Genomic DNA, 20,589 nt, shown 5'->3' with positions numbered 1-20,589 from the left:
CTTATAATCTATTGTACCTACTCATTTCTGAAGAGGAACATCTGCTGAAATTAGGGGGCGTGGTATATCGAAAAGGGGGCGTGGTCTTGCAGCAAGTGTCGTCATCTCATGCCATGCCCCCATTTTCATCATTATGGGGGCATGGACACGCTGAGAGAGCTGCTAGCCATGCCCCCTGTCCCTCTCTGCTACGAATAGATGCTGTGCGGCATGCGCACAGCATCTATTCACCACTGCTCTAATCAGAGCAGCGAGTGACAGGGGGGGGTCTCCCAACTGCCCCCCCACCCGCGGGACACTGCGACCCGCGGGTGGGACAGCGGGACAGACCGTGAAAAGCGGGACAGACCGTGAAAAACAGGACTGTCCCGCCAAAATCGGGACAGTTGGAAGGTATGATAAAGGTCACACAAAACAAGTTAACGATAAGTATCTGACCAACCACAACATATGAACCAAGTAAACAGTACGAAGAAAAACAAAAACAAATATGTTGTAGCTTTGAAATATGTTGGGAGGGGAAACACAACGCACCCAAGCCTTCTACAGAGATCAAAAATAAAATACATCTATCAGACACGTATCTGTATGAGATAGCTTCCTCTTTTTAAATAAGGTTTAGAGAACTGAAATAACTGGTTGCCAAACTGTCTGTAATGATCCGATGTGAGCAAATACAATACAAATGTAAACAAATTAAGCACAGAGAACCAACTTTACAAGTTCAACACCATATTTACTTGTACACAAGATCATGTCCTTTCCTATCATATTATAAGTATATATAAAATACAATATAAATAAAACCATAAATGCCCATTAGTGTATTCAAAACTCTGGGATATCATATTTGAGGAACTTGGCCCTTTCGTCAAATTTAAAAAGGAAGAAAAAATGTATAGGTATACTGAAAATATGCAAAAAAATAATTTTACTTATTACAGAAACTTTTGCCATTCAGAGAGAAGGGAATAATTTGTATTAGCTTATTTATAAAGGTGCCACAAACTGTACATAGCATCATATAAGGTATACATAGAAAACAGTAACAGGGTATCGGGGAATAATACAATATATAGAGAAAAGTTTCCCCCCAGCACACCCAGAAGTATCAGCAATAAGCCTTCTATATTACATGATAATAGAAATGTATAGATCTTTGTTGCATATATTTGCAAAGAGAGAGGCATAGATGGGAACAGCTTTTGGAGGACATGCTGGTTAATTATATGACCCAATAATTCTATGACCCAGAGTGGGTGCTATTACCATGCAGAGTTAGAGACAACCTTGCCAAGGGCTGGTGGTTTACCCATATTTCTCCAAATAAATGCAACTAAGATCTCTGTATTTTCTATTATAATGTAATGTTCAAGACTAATGCCGGTTACACACGGCGCGGTGCAGGAAATGCCCTACATTGACTATTCGATGTGGCCAGAGCCTGGCACCACCGATATAGTCAATGTTGGGCTGCCTGCACAGTCTATTTTTCCTTGCGATGCAGATCCTGGGGAACCGCACATCAGCATCGCAATAAGCACTATATTTTCCTCTGATATGGACTATATAAGCCATATTGGAAAAAATATTGCACAGTGTGTAGGCTCCTTTATTGCGGATACTTCTTGGTGTGCTGTGGGTAAACTTTTCTCTGATTCTTGTTTAGACTGACCCATCCCTTTCATGCACCTGAAAAATATTCCTAAATTGATACAGCAGCTACCATTTTACATAAATACAATATGCAATAGCAGATCACAACTTAAGTACATTAAAAAAAAAACTGAACACTACACCGTGACCAGAGACTAGATAGGACAGGTTGCAGGGGAAGGGCAACTTGCTGACGCTAGCAGAAGCATACAGAAAGTGAGTCAATTCATTGCTCGGTAACCCTGTACCCAACATATGAGAAAGCAGAGGGCATGATTCAGAGATGGATGCAAATGCTGTGTCTACTGTCACTGTACATGCAGCGTCAGTGGCAAGCTGGGCCAGGGTGCCATCTGCCACCCAGGCTGGTAAAATGCTGCTGTTTGGGGTCGCAGGTGCGCTGTGCTTGAACATAGCTTGTGGTCAAGTGGCAAACAGAGTACGCTCCCAGCCGCTCGGATGCCCTTTCTGATCCCCTGGCCCTGACACACAGTGGAACACGCTCTGAGACAGCGTGGATTTAGATGCAGAATATCAGGGGCAAAGCAGCCTGCTAAAGGATCACAAGTTTAAACAGCTGCTGCCCTGATCTCAACATGATCAAGTCTGTCTGGTATAACAAGGAGACAGAAGGTTTTGAGTATGACTACATCCATAGAAGATCTGTGGTGAGTTCTCAAAGATGTTCAGAACAACCACCCTCCCAAGTTCCTTTAAAAACTGTGTGCAAGTGTACCTAGAAGGATTAATGCTGGTTTGAAGGCTGATTTAGATTTCTCTTCTGTTCATTCACTTTGCATTTTGGTAATCGGTAAAAAATTTGCGCTCGCCATGCTGCCGGTATGCCAGCAGTCGGGCTTCCAGCGCCGGTATGCTGGTCACCGGGAGCCCGGCCGCCGGCATACCATACTACACCCGTGCAGCATAATGAGGCCAACAATCTTGACACCAGCATATACAAAACAAGGGGGGGGAACACATTTGCTATGCCTGACAAAATAGGAATGTACAATCCCTCCACTCAAAGCATTTTACATTAATGTTGTTTTCAATTACCAGCCACTGATAACAAAGCACAGGTTCTAGTTTCAATAAATGGAAATTCAAAGCAAGTGAAGTAAAATGAGTACACACTTTGTCATGTGAACCAAATGTCATGCTGCACGCACACATTTTGATACAAACGATCATTACAGAGATATATTGACACAATTATTACTATATACAGGTCAAACAGTATTTTGTCTATTTGATCTGTATTTGCTATAAACACTTTATGGTACATACATACATGGATCTAAACACATTGCAATACTTTTATGTAGGTGAAAACTGTAATTAGTATGCGTATGTTGTGTGGTGTGACACAGGAGTAAGTACTGTACAGGAAGCAAATGCACAAAAACATAATTTTATGATGCAACACGTCAATTATGAAACACTGCCAAGAAATATTTATTAATAGAATGGTCTCAATTTCATCATCCTTCACAAGCAAGTAACAGGGAAGAAGGGGACAATAATATCTGAAAACACCAGCTGCCAACACTATTAATATCCTATAATTAACCAATGATCATTCCAGCTCATGAAACTAATTAGTGCGTGTTTATTAAGAAAAATGCTTGCATGTCTAAAACTGAAGGAGTAGAGCCGATAACAAAATGCTGATGTTGAAAGAAAAAACAAAAAGAAACAGGCAAGAAATATAAAGTAAAAAAAAGACTATAATGCAAATTGGAAAAACTGTTCCAACACTCTATGCAAAAGTGATGCGTGAAACATAAAAAGCACGGTCCTTTTACCTGAGCAAACAAATAAGACATGACAAAGTCATCTAGAATCGGGCTCTCAGATCCTCGTGCAACGCCATAACGAAATGCCCTGCTGCTCCCATTGCTGTACCAGTGTGGAAAATAAAACCTGTAAAAACAGAAAAAAGATTGCCTGTTTAAAAAGGCCTAAAATAAGTAAATTATAATAAGAATTTACTTACCGATAATTCTATTTCTCGTAGTCCGTAGTGGATGCTGGGAACTCCGTAAGGACCATGGGGAATAGCGGCTCCGCAGGAGACTGGGCACAAAAGTAAAAGCTTTAGGACTACCTGGTGTGCACTGGCTCCTCCCCCTATGACCCTCCTCCAAGCCTCAGTTAAGATACTGTGCCCGGACGAGCGTACAATAAGGAAGGATTTTGAATCCCGGGTAAGACTCATACCAGCCACACCAATCACACCATATAACTTGTGATCTAAACCCAGTTAACAGTATGATAACATGATGAGCCTCCAGAAAAGATGGCTCACTACAACAAAAAAACGAATTTTTTGGCAACAATAACTATGTACAAGTATTGCAGACAATCCGCACTTGGGATGGGCGCCCAGCATCCACTACGGACTACGAGAAATAGAATTATCGGTAAGTAAATTCTTATTTTCTCTGACGTCCTAGTGGATGCTGGGAACTCCGTAAGGACCATGGGGATTATACCAAAGCTCCCAAACGGGAGGGAGAGTGCGGATGACTCTGCAGCACCGAATGAGAGAACTCCAGGTCCTCCTCAGCCAGGGTATCAAATTTGTAGAATTTAGCAAACGTGTTTGCCCCTGACCAAGTAGCTGCTCGGCAAAGTTGTAAAGCCGAGACCCCTCGGGCAGCCGCCCAAGATGAGCCCACCTTCCTAGTGGAATGGGCTTTTACAGATTTTGGCTGTGGCAGGCCTGCCACAGAATGTGCAAGCTGAATTGTACTACAAATCCCACGAGCAATAGTCTGCTTAGAAGCAGGAGCACCCAGCTTGTTGGGTGCATACAATATAAACAGCGAGTCAGATTTCCTGACTCCAGCCGTCCTGGAAACATATATTTTCAGGGCCCTGACTACATCCAGTAACTTGGAATCCTCCAAGTCCCCAGTAGCCGCAGGCACCACAGTAGGTTGGTTTAGGTGAAACGCTGAAACCACCTTAGGGAGAAATTGAGGGCGAGTCCTCAATTCCGCCCTATCCGAATGAAATATCAGGTAAGGGCTTTTATAGGATAAAGCCGCCAATTCTGATACGCGCCTGGCTGAAGCCAGGGCCAACAGCATTACCACTTTCCATGTGAGATATTTTAAATCCACTGTGGCAAGTGGTTCGAACCAATGAGATTTTAGGAATCCCAAAACCACATTGAGATCCCAGGGTGCCACTGGAGGCACAAAGGGCGGCTGTATATGCAGTACCCCCTTTACAAAAGTCTGGACTTCAGGAACTGAAGCCAATTCTTTCTGGAAGAAAATCGACAAGGCCGAAATTTGAACCTTAATGGATCCTAATTTTAGGCCAATGGACAGTCCTGTTTGCAGGAAATGCAGGAAACGACCTAGTTGAAATTCCTCTGTCGGGGCCCTCCTGGCCTCGCACCACGCAACATATTTCCTCCAAATACGGTGATAATGTTGTGCAGTTACATCCTTCCTGGCTTTGATCAGGGTAGGAATGACTTCATCTGGAATGCCTTTTTCCTTCAGGATCCGGCGTTCAACCGCCATGCCGTCAAACGCAGCCGCGGTAAGTCTTGGAACAGACAGGGTCCTTGCTGAAGCAGGTCCCTTCTTAGAGGTAGAGGCCACGGATCCTCCGTGAGCATCTCTTGAAGTTCCGGGTACCAAGTCCTTCTTGGCCAATCCGGAGCCATGAGTATAGTTCTTACTCCTCTCCGTCTTATAATCCTCAGTACCTTGGGTATGAGAGGCAGAGGAGGGAACACATACACTGACTGGTACACCCACGGTGTTACCAGCGCGTCCACCGCTATTGCCTGAGGGTCCCTTGACCTGGCGCAATACCTGTCTAGTTTTTTGTTGAGGCGGGACGCCATCATGTCCACCTTTGGTTTTTCCCAACGGTTTACAATCACTTGGAAGACTTCTGGATGAAGTCCCCACTCTCCCGGGTGGAGATCGTGTCTGCTGAGAAAATCTGCTTCCCAGTTGTCCACTCCGGGAATGAACACTGCTGACAGTGCTATCACATGATTTTCCGCCCAGCGAAGAATCCTTGCAGCTTCTGCCATCGCTCTCCTGCTTCTTGTGCCGCCCTGTCTGTTTACGTGGGCGACTGCCGTGATGTTGTCCGCCTGGATCAACACCGGCTGACCCTGAAGCAGAGGCCTTGCTTGACTTAGGGCATTGTAAATGGCCCTTAGTTCCAGGATATTTATGTGAAATGACGTTTCCATGCTTGACCACAAGCCCTGGAAATTTCTTCCCTGTGTGACTGCTCCCCAGCCTCTCAGGCTGGCATCCGTGGTCACCAGGACCCAGTCCTGAATGCCGAATCTGCGACCCTCTAGAAGATGAGTACTCTGCAACCACCACAGGAGAGACACCCTTGTCCTCGGAGACAGGGTTATCCGCTGATGCATCTGAAGATGCGATCCGGACCATTTGTCCAGCAGATCCCACTGGAAAGTTCTTGCGTGGAATCTGCCGAATGGAATCGCTTCGTACGAAGCCACCATTTTTCCCAGGACCCTTGTGCATTGATGCACTGACACTTGGCCTGGTTTTAGGAGGTTCCTGACTAGCTCAGATTACTCCCTGGCTTTCTCCTCCGGGAGAAACACCTTTTTCTGGACTGTGTCCAGAATCATCCCTAGGAACAGCAGACGTGACGTCAGAATCAGCTGTGATTTTGGAATATTTAGAATCCACCCGTGCTGTCGTAGCACTACTTGAGATAGTGCTACTCCGACCTCTAACTGTTCTCTGGACCTTGCCCTTATCAGGAGATCGTCCAAGTAAGGGATAATTAAGATGCCTTTTCTTCGAAGAAGAATCATCATTTCGGCCATTACCTTGGTAAAGACCCGGGGTGCCGTGGACAATCCAAACGGTAGCGTCTGAAACTGATAATGACAGTTCTGTACCACAAACCTGAGGTACCCTTGGTGAGAAGGGCAAATTGGGACATGGAGGTAAGCATCCTTGATGTCCAGAGAAACCATATAGTCCCCTTCTTCCAGGTTCGCTATCACTGCTCTGAGTGACTCCATCTTGAATTTGAACCTTTGTATGTAAGTGTTCAAGGATTTCAGATTTAGAATAGGTCTCACCGAGCCGTCCGGCTTCGGTACCACAAACAGCGTGGAATAATACCCCTTTCCCTGTTGTAGGAGGGGTACCTTGATTATCACCTGCTGGGAATACAGCTTGTGAATGGCTTCCAATACCGCCTCCCTGTCGGAGGGAGACGTTGGTAAAGCAGACTTCAGGAACCGGCGAGGGGGAGACGTCTCGAATTCCAATTTGTACCCCTGAGATACTACCTGCAGGATCCAGGGGTCCACTTGCGAGTGAGCCCACTGCGCGCTGAAATTCTTGAGACGGCCCCCCACCGTACCTGAGTCCGCTTGTAAGGCCCCAGCGTCATGCTGAGGACTTGGCAGAAGCGGGGGAGGGCTTCTGTTCCTGGGAAGAGGCTGCCTGCTGCAGTCTTTTTCCCCTTCCTCTGCCCCGGGGCAGAAATGAGTGGCCTTTTGCCCGCTTGCCCTTATGGGGACGAAAGGACTGAGCCTGAAAAGACGGTGTCTTTTTCTGCTGAGAGGTGACCTGGGGTAAAAAGGTGGATTTCCCAGCCGTTGCCGTGGCCACCAGGTCCGATAGACCGACCCCAAATAACTCCTCCCCTTTATACGGCAATACTTCCATATGCCGTTTGGAATCCGCATCACCTGACCACTGTCGCGTCCATAACGCTCTTCTGGCAGAAATGGACAGCGCACTTACTCTTGATGCCAGAGTGCAAATATCCCTCTGTGCATCTCGCATATATAGAAATGCATCCTTTAAATGCTCTATAGTCAATAATATACTGTCCCTGTCCAGGGTATCAATATTTTCAGTCAGGGAATCCGACCAAGCCACCCCAGCACTGCACATCCAGGCTGAGGCGATTGCTGGTCGCAGTATAACACCAGTATGTGTGTATATACTTTTTAGGATATTTTCCAGCTTCCTATCAGCTGGCTCCTTGAGGGCGGCCGTATCAGGAGACGGTAACGCCACTTGTTTTGATAAGCGTGTGAGCGCCTTATCTACCCTAGGGGGTGTTTCCCAACGCGCCCTAACCTCTGGCGGGAAAGGGTATAATGCCAATAATTTTTTAGAAATTAGCAGTTTTTTTATCGGGGGAAACCCACGCTTCATCACACACCTCATTTAATTCATCTGATTCAGGAAAAACTACGGGTAGTTTTTTCACACCCCACATAATACCCTTTTTTTGTGGTACTTGTAGTATCAGAAATGTTCAAAACCTCCTTCATTGCCGTGATCATGTAACTTGTGGCCCTACTGGAAATCACGTTTGTTTCCTCACCATCGACACTGGAGTCAGTGTCCGTGTCTGGGTCTGTGTCGACCATCTGAGGTAACGGGCGCTTTAGAGCCCCTGACGGTGTTTGAGACGCCTGGACAGGTACTAACTGATTTTCCGGCTGTCTCATGTCGTCAACAGTCTTTTGTAAAGTGCTGACGCTATCACGTAATTCCTTCCATAAGACCATCCAGTCAGGTGTCGACTCCCTAGGGGGTGACATCACTATTACAGGCAATTGCTCCGCCTCCACACCATTTTCCTCCTCATACATGTCGACACAACGTACCGACACACAGCACACACACAGGGAATGCTCTGATAGAGGACAGGACCCCACTAGCCCTTTGGGGAGACAGAGGGAGAGTTTGCCAGCACACACCAGAGCGCTATATATATACAGGGATAACCTTATATAAGTGTATTTCCCTTATATAGCTGCTGTATTGATTAATCTGCCAAATTAGTGCCCCCCCTCTCTTGTTTTACCCTGTTTCTGTAGTGCAGGACTGCAGGGGAGAGTCAGGGAGACGTCCTTCCAGCGGAGCTGTGAGGGAAAATGGCGCTTGTGTGCTGAGGAGATAGGCTCCGCCCCCTTCTCGGCGGCCTTTCTCCCGCTTTTTTAAGGAAAAACTGGCAGGGGTTAAATGCATCCATATAGCCCAGGAGCTATATGTGATGTATTTTTCGCCATCTAAGGTGTTTTTATTGCGTCTCAGGGCGCCCCCCCCCCCAGCGCCCTGCACCCTCAGTGACCGGAGTGTGAAGTGTGCTGAGAGCAATGGCGCACAGCTGCGGTGCTGTGCGCTACCTTATTGAAGACAGGACGTCTTCTGCCGCCGATTTCCCGGACTCTTCTGTCTTCTGGCTCTGTAAGGGGGCCGGCGGCGCGGCTCTGGGACCCATCCATGGCTGGGCCTGTGATCGGTCCCTCTGGAGCTAATGTCCAGTAGCCTAAGAAGCCCAATCCACGTACGCAGGTGAGTTCGCTTCTTCTCCCCTTAGTCCCTCGAGGCAGTGAGCCTGTTGCCAGAAGGACTCACTGAAAATAAAAAACCTAACTTAAACTTTTACTCTAAGCAGCTCAGGAGAGCCACCTAGTATGCACCCTTCTCGTTCGGGCACAAAAATCTAACTGAGGCTTGGAGGAGGGTCATAGGGGGAGGAGCCAGTGCACACCAGGTAGTCCTAAAGCTTTTACTTTTGTGCCAGTCTCCTGCGGAGCCGCTATTCCCCATGGTCCTTACGGAGTTCCCAGCATCCACTAGGACGTCAGAGAAATATAAATAAGCTAAACAGATATTCTAAAAAATAATCAGAATACCATTTATTAAGTTAATCTAGCAAAAAATATTTACTGATATCAAATTTTAGAAGACATTTTATTTCTTAAAATAAGACGTATCATATCACAAACACTTTATATCAACTGCCCCTAAGGCGTTAAATGACCTGTTATGGAGATTAATGTTCAAAATAAGGTGGTCTCTCTATTATGTGTATGTAATGTTCTTTCTTTAGGACTTACTCTTCTGCTATTTGCAAAACTACAGATACTGTATGTTTTGAATGCAGACCTGCCTTATTGCAGGATGATGCATAGTTTGCAATGAACCATTAATTATTTTTTATGTTTTAAATATAAACTATAAGACATTGACATATAAATTATTTATCCACCACTAATGCATTAACTATTTAAATAAAAGTGAATTAACATGCTCAATTTATCATTTATATCAACAGACTCAGGGTTGGACTGGACCACAGGGGTACAGACGAAACCTCCGGTGGGCCCAAGTGCTTGACGTCCCTTCTCTTCAACGGTGCAAGTATGCAGGTATGCTCGGGTACGGAGTACCCGTAAGAATTTGGCAGTGGGTACTCAGTACCACCAGCCACACACTTTGCACCCGTGACCTCCATTACCACAATTATAATGCGCCACAAAGCAACAAGACCATGGTGCTTGGCAGCATGACGGTGCCTCCCACTTTGTCAGGGATACTGGGGCATGACGGTGACTTCACAGTGTCACATCACATTCCTCCTCTGGCAGCTGTGGCTGGCGTGAAGAGAGGAGCCGGATTGCACTTCCCCGCAGTGTCCCTTGCTGGGAGCAGCAGTGCAGATGTTTCCATTCGCTCGGCTCGTTTGATGCATCAGCACTGAGCGGCTTTTGTTCCTCACAGGCTGGGCTGTCGGGCACGTCTCTGGCTTCACTGTGTGGGGTCATTAATTTTGAATATAATGTGGACACTACTATATATTTCTATTATTATAGGGGTATTACTATATATTTCTATTATTATGGGGTATAAATATAGTGATACCCCCAGTATAATAAATAATAAGAATTTACTCACCGGTAATTCTATTTCTCGTAGTCCGTAGTGGATGCTGGGTACTCCGTAAGGACCATGGGGAATAGACGGGCTCCGCAGGAGACTGGGCACTCTTAAAAGAAAGATTAGGTACTATATCTGGTGTGCACTGGCTCCTCCCTCTATGCCCCTCCTCCAGACCCCAGTTAGGGAAACTGTGCCCGGAAGAGCTGACATTACTAGGAAAGGATTTGGAATCCAGGGTAAGACTCATACCAGCCACACTAATCACACCGTACAACTTGTGATAACTATACCCAGTTAACAGTATGAACAACAATTGAGCCTCATTCAACAGATGGCTCAGAACAATAACCCTATAGTTAAGCAATAACTATATACATGTATTGCAGAAAGTCCGCACTAGGGACGGGCTCCCAGCATCCACTACGGACTACGAGAAATAGAATTACCGGTGAAAAAATTCTTATTTTCTCTGACGTCCTAGTGGATGCTGGGGACTCCGTAAGGACCATGGGGATTATACCAAAGCTCCCAAACGGGCGGGAGAATGCAGATGACTCTGCAGCACCGAATGAGCAAACTCAAGGTCCTCCTCAGCCAGGGTATCAAACTTGTAGAATATTGCAAAAGCGTTTGATCCTGACCAAGTAGCAGCTCGGCAAAGTTGTAAAGCCGAGACCCCTCGGGCAGCCGCCCAAGAAGAGCCCACCTTCCTCGTGGAATGGGCTTTTACTGATTTAGGATGCGGCAGTCCAGCCGCAGAATGTGCAAGTTGAATCGTGCTACAGATCCAGCGAGCAATAGTCTGCTTTTAAGCAGGAGCACCCAGCTTGTTGGGTGCATGCAGGATAAATCGCGAGTCAGTCTTTCTGACTCTAGCCGTCCTGGAAACATAAATTTTCAGGGCCTGGACTACGTCCAGCAACATGGAATCCTCCAAGTCCCGAGTAGCCGCAGGCACCACAATACGTTGGTTCAAATGAAACGCTGATACCACCTTTGGGAGAAATTGGGGACGAGTCCTCAATTCTGCCCTGTCCATATGGAAAATCAGATATGGGCTTTTACAGGACAAAGCCGCCAATTCTGACACACGCCTAGCTGAGGCCAAGGCCAACAGCATGACTACCTTCCACGTGAGATACTTCAACTCCACGGTCTGAAGTGGCTCAACCAAAATGATTTTAGGAAATCCAACACTACGTTGAGATCCCAAGGTGCCACTAGAGGCACAAAAGGGGGCTGAATATGCAGCACTCCCTTAACAACGTCTGAACTTCAGGCAGCGTCTTTCCTAGCCTTTATCAGCGTAGGAATCACTTCATCTGGAACGCCCTTTCCTATTAGGATCCGGCGTTCAACCGCCAAGCCTTCAAACGCAGCCGCGGTAAGTCTTGGAACAGACAGGGCCCCTGCAGTAACAGGTCCTATCTGAGAGGCAGAGGCCATGGGTCCTCTGAGATAATTTCTTGTAGTTCTGGGTACCAAGTACTTCTTGGCCAATCCGGAACTACGAGTATAGTTCTTACTCCTCTCTTTCTTACTATCCTCAGTACCTTGGGTATGAGAGGAAGAGGAGGGAACACATACACCGACTGGTACACCCACGGTGTCACTAGTGCGTCCACAGCTATCGCCCGAGGGTCTCTTGACCTGGCGCAAAACCTTTTTAGCTTTTTGTTGAGGCGGGACGCCATCATGTCCACCTGTGGCCGTTCCCAATGGTTTACAATCTGCATCAAGACTTCTGGATGAAGTCCCCACTCTCCCGGGTGGAGGTCGTGCCTGCTGAGGAAGTCTGCTTCCCAGTTTTCCACACCCGGAATGAACACTGCTGACAGTGTTAGCACGTGATTCTCCGCCCATCGGAGAATCCTTGTGGCTTCTGCCATCGCCATCCTGCTTCTTGTGTCGCCTTGTCGGTTTACATGGGCGACAGCCGTGATGTTGTCTGACTGAAGCAGCACCGGCTGGTTTTGAAGCAGGGGTTCTGTCTGACTTAGGGCATTGTAAATGGCCCTTAGTTCCAGAATATTTATGTGTAGGGAAGTCTCCTGACTCGACCATTGTCCTTGGAAGTTTCTTCCCTGAGTGACTGCTCCCCAACCTCGGAGGCTTGCATCCGTGGTCACCAGGACCCAGTCCTGAATGCCGAATCTGCGGCCCTCGAGAAGATGAGCACTCTGCAGCCACCACAGCAGAGACACCCTGGCCCTCGGGGACAGGGTGATCAGCCAATGCATCTGAAGATGCGATCCGGATCACTTGTCTAACAGATCCCACTGAAAGTTCCTTGCATGGAACCTGCCGAAGGGAATTGCTTCGTAAGAAGCTACCATCTTTCCCAGGACTCGCGTGCAGTGATGCACCGACACCTGTTTTGGTTTCAGGAGGTCTCTGACCAGAGATGACAACTCCTTGGCCTTCTCCTCCGGGAGAAACACCTTCTTCTGTTCTGTGTCCAGAATCATGCCCAAGAACAGCTGACGCGTCGTAGGAATCAGCTGCGACTTTGGGATATTCAGAATCCAGCCGTGCTGTTGCAGCACTTCCCGAGATAGTGCTACTCCGACTAACAACTGCTCCTTGGACCTTGCCTTTATAAGGAGATCGTCCAAGTACGGGATAATTATAACTCCCTTCTTTCGAAGGAGTATCATCATTTCGGCCATTACCTTGGTAAATACCCTTGGTGCCGTGGACAGACCAAATGGCAACGTCTGGAATTGGTAATGGCAGTCCTGTACCACAAACCTGAGGTACTCCTGGTGAGGTGGGTAAATGGGGACATGTAGGTAAGCATCCTTGATGTCCAGTGACACCATAAAATCCCCCTCTTCCAGGCTTGCAATAACCGCCCTGAGCGATTCCATTTTGAACTTGAACTTCCTTATATAAGTGTTCAAGGATTTCAAATTTAGAATGGGTCTCACCGAACCGTCTGGTTTCGGTACCACAAACATTGTGGAATAGTAACCCCGTCCCTGTTGAAGGAGGGGAACTTTGATTATCACCTGCTGAATGTACAGCTTGTGAATTGCCGCCAGTACTACCTCCCTTTCCTTGGGAGGAGCTACCAAGGCTGATTTGAGGTAACGGCGAGAGGGAGACGCCTCGAACTCCAGCTTGTATCCCTGAGATACCACTTGTAGAACCCATAGATCCACCTGTGAGCGAACCCACTGGTCGCTGAAGTTCCGGAGACGGGCCCCCACCGCACCTGGCTCCACCTGTGGAGCCCCAGCGTCATGTGGACTTAGTGGAAGCAGGGCAGGATTTTTGTTCCTGGGAACTGGCTGTCTGGTGCAGCTTTTTCCCTCTACCCCTGCCTCTGAGCAGAAAGGACGCGCCTCTGACCCGCTTGCCTTTCTGAGGCCGAAAGGACTGTACTTGATAATACGGTGCTTTCTTAGGCTGTGAGGGAACCTGAGCTAAAAAAGTTGACTTCCCAGCTGTTGCTGTGGATACGAGGTCCGAGAGACCGTTCCCAAACAATTCCTCACCCTTATAAGGCAAAACCTCCATGTGCCTTTTAGAATCAGCATCACCTGTCCACTGCCGAGTCCATAATACTCTCCTGGCAGAAATGGACATCGCATTAATTCTAGATGCCAGCCGGCAAATGTCCCTCTGTGCATCCCTCATATATAAGACTACGTCTTTAATATGCTCTATGGTTAGCAAAATAGTATCCCTGTCAAGGGAATCAATGTTATCTGACAGGGTATCAGACCATGCTGCCGCAGCACTACACATCCATGCTGAAGCAATAGCAGGTCTCAGTATAGTACCTGAGTGTGTATACACAGACTTCAGGATAGCCTCCTGCTTTCTATCTGCAGGCTCCTTTAAGGCGGCCGTATCCTGAGACGGCAGTGCCACCTTTTTTGATAAGCGTGTGAGCGCCTTGTCCTCCCTAGGGGATGTTTCCCAATGCAACCTGTCCGTTGGCGGGAAAGGGTACGCCATTAGTAACCTCTTAGAAATCACTAATTTCTTATCTGGAGAACACCACGCTTCTTCACACAATTCATTTAACTCATCAGATGGGGGAAAAGTCACTGGCTGCTTTTTCTCCCCAAACATAATACCCTTTTTAGTGGTAACCGGGTTAATGTCAGAAATGTGCAACACATTTTTCATTGCCGTAATCATGCATCAGATGGCCCTTGTGGATTGTACATTTGTCTCATCCTCGTCTACACTGGAGTCAGACTCCGTGTCGACATCTGTGTCTGCCATCTGAGGTAGCTAGCGTTTTTGAGCCCCTGATGGCCTCTGAGACGCCTGGGCAGGCGCGGGCTGAGATGCCGGCTGTCCCAAAGCTGTTACGTCATCGAACCTTTTATGCAAGGAGTTGACACTGTCGGTTAATACCTTCCACATATCCATCCACTCTGGTGTCGGCCCCGCAGGGGGCGACATCACACTTATCGGCTCCTGCTCCGCCTCCACGTAAGCGTCCTCATCAAACATGTCAACACAGCCGTACCGACACACCACACACACAGGGAATGCTCTGACTGAGGACAGGACCCCACAAAGTCCTTTGGGGAGACAGAGAGAGAGTATGCCAGCACACACCAGAGCGCTATATAACAGAGGGATTTACACTAAGTGAATTTTCCCCAATAGCTGCTTATATCACCTTTTGCGCCTAAATATATGTGCCCCCCCTCTCTTTTTTACCCTTCTCGTAGTGTATACTGCAGGGGAGAGCCTGGGGAGCGTCCTTCCAGCGCAGCTGTGAAGAGAAAATGGCGCTGGCTGTGCTGAGGAAGATAGCCCCGCCCCTTCAGCGGCGGGCTTCTCCTGCTTTTTTAATAATATTTATGGCGGGGGATTAGGCACATATACAGTTTATAACTGTATTATGTGCATTTTGCCAAAAAGGTATACATATTGCAGCCCAGGGCGCCCTTCCCCAGCGCCCTGCACCCACCAGTGACCAGAGCGTGTGGTGTGCTGTGGGAGCAATGGCGCACAGCTGAAGTGCTGTGCGCTACCTTATTGAAGACCGGAGTCTTCAGCCGCCGATTTTCTCCCGGTTCTTCCGTCTTCTGGCTCTGCAAGTGGGACGGCGGCGCGGCTCCGGGAACGGACGATCGAGGTCGGGCCCTGTGTTCGATCCCTCTGGAGCTAATGGTGTCCAGTAGCCTTAGAAGCACAAGCTAGCTGCAAGCAGGTAGGTTTGCTTCTCTCCCCTCAGTCCCTCGTAGCAGTGAGTCTGTTGCCAGCAGATCTCACTGAAAATAAAAAACCTAACAAATACTTTCTTTTCTAGTAAGCTCAGGAGAGCCCACTAGGTGCATCCAGCTCTGGCCGGGCACAGATTCTAACTGGGGTCTGGAGGAGGGGCATAGAGGGAGGAGCCAGTGCACACCAGATATAGTACCTAATCTTTCTTTTAAGAGTGCCCAGTCTCCTGCGGAGCCCGTTTATTCCCCATGGTCCTTACGGAGTACCCAGCATCCACTAGGACGTCAGAGAAATATATAGTAATGCCCCCAATTTAAAAACACATTATATAGTAATGCATAACAAGAAATATACTGTAGTAGTGCCCCTGGTATAATAGAAATATATAGTTATACCCCCATAATAATAGAAATATATAGTAATAACCCTATAGTAAATACTATTAAGTGCATCATGATAATGTACCATATTAATAACAGCAATGCACTGTAGAGAATACACCGTAGTCCTGTGCAGAATAAGGTAACATATTTATAATGTATAATTCAAATGCACAGCCTGGAGCAAGATCTCTAGAGGAAGAGAAGCAGTAGTGCAAGTAGAAATATTTTCTTAGTAGTACTGAGTGCCGGAAAATGGTCGTGGTCATGTGTTGTGAAGGGGCGTGACCACATGCCACTAATGGGAGTGGCTACATGACACTAGCGACATTGCCCCAAGTATATATATAGTAATGCCCCCAATTTAAAAAAAAACATTATATAGTAATGCCTCCATTATAACAAGAAATATACTGTAGTAGTGCCCCTGGTACAATAGAAATATATAGATTTCTATTATACTGGAGGCATTACTATATATTTCTAGCCTTGCCTCCAAAGTGCAAAGAAAAGGGGCTCTGTCATGTGGCAATGTCGCTAGTGTCATGTAGCCACTCCCATTAGTGGCATGTGGTCACGCCCCTTCACAACACATGACCACAACCATTTTCCGGCAGTCATTACCACTAAGAAAATATTTCTACTTGCACCACTGCTTCTCTTCCTCTAGAGATCTTGCTCCAGGCTGTGCATTTGAATTATACATATGTTACCTTATTCTGCACAGGACTACGGTGTATTCTCTACAGTGCATTGCTGTCAGGGACGTGCGGTGAGATAAATGGCTCAGGAGGCACTAATTAGTACCAGAGCCAAATTTACACACAATATATGATCCAAAGGGTACATCTAGGCATTATACACAGGTGCCGCAGTATAAACCCCTGGAAATTTTATGAGTTTTGATCTGAGAGGTGCGGAAAAGATTGCAAGGTTATGCACTGCCTCACCTGCCATAGACTTTTTACTGCAGAATTTTGGCTATAAAAATGATTAGAATAATAAGAATTTACTTACCGATAATTCTATTTCTCATAGTCCGTAGTGGATGCTGGGACTCCGTCAGGACCATGGGGAATAGCGGGCTCCGCAGGAGACAGGGCACATCTAAAAAAGCTTTTAGGTCACATGGTGCGTACTGGCTCCTCCCCCTATGACCCTCCTCCAAGCCTCAGTTAGGTACTGTGCCCGGACGAGCGTACACAATAAGGAAGGATCTTGAATCCCGGGTAAGACTCATACCAGCCCCACCAATCACACCGTACAACTTGTGATCTGAACCCAGTTAACAGTATGATAACACAAACGAAGTAGCCTCTGAACAGATGGCTCACAACAACAGTAATAACCCGATTTTTGTAACAATAACTATGTACAAGCATTGCAGACAATCCGCACTTGGGATGGGCGCCCAGCATCCACTACGGACTATGAGAAATAGAATTATCGGTAAGTAAATTCTTATTTTCTCTAACGTCCTAGTGGATGCTGGGACTCCGTCAGGACCATGGGGATTATACCAAAGCTCCCAAACGGGCGGGAGAGTGCGGATGACTCTGCAGCACCGAATGAGAGAACTCCAGGTCCTCTTTAGCCAGAGTATCAAATTTGTAAAATTTTACAAACGTGTTCTCCCCTGACCACGTAGCTGCTCGGCAAAGTTGTAATGCCGAGACTCCTCGGGCAGCCGCCCAGGATGAGCCCACTTTCCTTGTGGAATGGGCCTTTACAGATTTAGGCTGTGGCAGGCCAGCCACAGAATGTGCAAGTTGGATTGTACTACATATCCAACGTGCAATCGTCTGTTTAGACGCAGGAGCACCCAACTTGTTGGGTGCATACAATGTAAACAACGAGTCAGATTTTCTGAAGCCAGCTGTCCTTGAAATATATATTTTTAATGCTCTGACAACGTCCAGTAACTTGGAGTCCTCCAAGTCGCTAGTAGCCGCAGGCACCACAATAGGCTGGTTCAAGTGAAATGCCGAAACCACCTTAGGGAGAAATTGAGGACGTGTCCTCAATTCTGCCCTGTCCGAATGGAATATCAGATATGGGCTTTTGTATGACAAAGCTGCCAACTCCGAAACTCTCCTGGCTGAAGCCAGGGCCAACAGCATGGTTACCTTCCATGTAAGGTATTTTAAATCTACCGATTTTAAAGGCTCAAACCAATGAGATTTGAGAAAATTTAGAACCACGTTCAAATCCCACGGTGCCACTGGAGGCACTATTGGGGGTTGTATATGTAGTACACCTTTGACAAAAGTTTGTACTTCAGGCACTGACGCCAATTCCTTCTGGAAGAAAATTGATAAGGCCGAAATTTGAACTTTAATGGACCCCAATTTGAGGCCCATAGACAATCCTGCTTGCAGGAAATGTAAGAATCGACCCAATTGAAATTCTTCCGTTGGAGCCTTCTTGGCCTCACACCACGCAACATATTTTCTCCAAATGCGGTGATAATGTTGTGCGGTCACTTCTTTCCTGGCTTTAATTAAAGTAGGAATAACTTCCTCAGGAATGCCCTTCTCTTTTAGAATCCGGCGTTCAACCGCCATGCCGTCAAACGCAGCCGCGGTAAGTCTTGGAACATACAAGGTCCCTGCTGAAGCAGATCCCTTCTTAGAGGTAGAGGCCACGGATCCTCCGTGAGCATCTCTTGAAGTTCCGGATACCAAGTTCTTCTTGGCCAGTCCGGAGCTACCAGTATTTTTCTTACTCCTCTTTTCCGTATAATTCTCAGTACCTTTGGTATGAGAGGCAGAGGAGGGAACACATACACGGACTGGTACACCCACGGTGTTACCAGAGCGTCCACAGCTATTGCCTGAGGGTCTCTTGACCTGGCGCAATACCTGTCCAATTTTTTGTTGAGGCGAGACGCCATCATGTCCACCTTTGGTTTTTCCCAACGGTTCACAATCATGTGGAAAACTTCTGGATGAAGTCCCCACTCTCCCGGGTGAAGGTCGTGTCTGCTGAGGAAATCTGCTTCCCAGTTGTCCACTCCCGGGATGAACACTGCTGACAGTGCTACGACATGATTCTCCGCCCAGCGCAGAATCCTTGCAGCTTCTGCCATTGCACTCCTGCTTCTCGTGCCGCCTTGTCGGTTTACGTGGGCGACTGCCGTGATGTTGTCGGACTGGATCAACACCGGCTGACCCTGAAGCAGCGATTTTGCCAGGCTTAGAGCATTGTAGATCGCTCTTAGCTCCAGTATATTTATGTGAAGAGACGTCTCCAGGTTTGACCACACGCCCTGGAAGTTTCTTCCCTTTGTGACTGCTCCCCAACCTCGTAGGCTGGCATCCGTAGTCACCAGGACCCAGTCCTGTATGCCGAATCTGCGGCCCACTAACAGATGGGCAGTCTGCAACCACCACAGGAGAGACAACCTTGTTCTCGGTGACAGTGTTATCCGCTGATGCATGTGCAGATGCGATCCGGACCATTTGTCCAGCAGATTCCACTGAAATGTTCGTGCATGGAATCTGCCGAATGGAATCGCTTCGTACGAAGCCACCATCTTTCCCAGGACTCTTGTGCATTGATGTACTGACACAGTTCCTGGTTTTAGGAGGTTCTTGACAAGTTCGGATAACTCCCTTGCTTTCTCTTCCGGGAGAAATACCTTTTTCTGAACCGTGTCCAGAATCATGCCCAGGAACAGCAGATGTGTTGTCGGGGTCAATTGAGATTTTGGAAGATTTAGAATCCACCCGTGTTGCTGAAGCACTACTTGTGTTAGGGCTACACCGACTTCCAGCTGTTCTCTGGACTTTGCCCTTATCAGGAGATCGTCCAAGTAAGGGATAATTAATACGCCTTTTCTTCGTAGAAGAACCATCATTTCGGTCATTACCTTGGTAAAGACCCGAGGGGCCGTGGACAACCCAAACGGCAGCGTTTGAAACTGATAAAGACAGTCTTGTATCACGAACCTGAGATACCCTTGGTGTGAGGGGTAAATCGGGACATGTAGATAAGCATCTTTTATGTCCAAGGACACCATGAAGTCTCCTTCTTCCAGATTCGCTATCACTGCTCTGAGTGACTCCATCTTGAACTTGAATTTCTTTATGTACAGGTTCAAGGATTTCAGATTTAGAATAGGCCTTACCAAACCGTCCGGTTTCGGTACCACAAATAGTGTGGAATAATACCCCTTTCCCTGTTGTAGGAGGGGTACCTTGACTATCACCTGCTGAGAATACAGCTTGTGAATGGCTTCCAAAACCGACGTCCTTTCTGAGGGAGACGTTGGTAAAGCAGACTTTAGGAACCGGCGAGGGGGAGACCTTTCGAACTCCAGCATGTAACCCTGAGATACTATCTGCAGGACCCACGGGTCCACTTGTGAGTGAACCCATTGATTGCTGAAAATCTTGAGTCGACCCCCCACCGTTCCTGAGTCCGCTTGTAAAGCCCCAGCGTCATGCTGATGGCTTTGTAGAAGCCGGGGCGGGCTTCTGTTCCTGGGCAGGGGCTGCTTGCTGCCCTTTCTTACCCTTTCCTCTGCCTCGCGGCAGATAAGACTGTCCTTTTGGTCGCTTTTTATAGGAGCGAAAGGACTGCTGCTGAAAAGACGGTGTCTTTTTCTGTTGGGAGGGGGTCTGAGGTAAAAAAGTGGA

The 20,589-nt window shown here is 47.3% G+C and overlaps 1 protein-coding gene across 2 annotated transcripts in view; it reads right to left on the bottom strand.

Annotated features, from left to right (window-relative positions):
- JAK2 (Janus kinase 2) overlaps positions 1 to 20,589 on the bottom strand; it is a 457,412-nt gene that overhangs the window by 206,796 nt on the left and 230,027 nt on the right. For both annotated transcript variants that reach the window (XM_063913981.1, XM_063913980.1), the window contains one exon: positions 3,462 to 3,579. In XM_063913981.1, coding sequence (XP_063770051.1) covers positions 3,462 to 3,579 — 118 coding nt within the window. The remainder of the gene's footprint in view (positions 1 to 3,461; positions 3,580 to 20,589) is intronic.

This window comes from Pseudophryne corroboree, chromosome 1 (genome assembly GCF_028390025.1).
Source record: "Pseudophryne corroboree isolate aPseCor3 chromosome 1, aPseCor3.hap2, whole genome shotgun sequence".
Taxonomy (NCBI): Eukaryota; Metazoa; Chordata; class Amphibia; order Anura; family Myobatrachidae; genus Pseudophryne; species Pseudophryne corroboree.
Note: the sequence above shows the minus strand (reverse complement) of the source record. Positions and strands in the feature narration are given on the sequence as shown.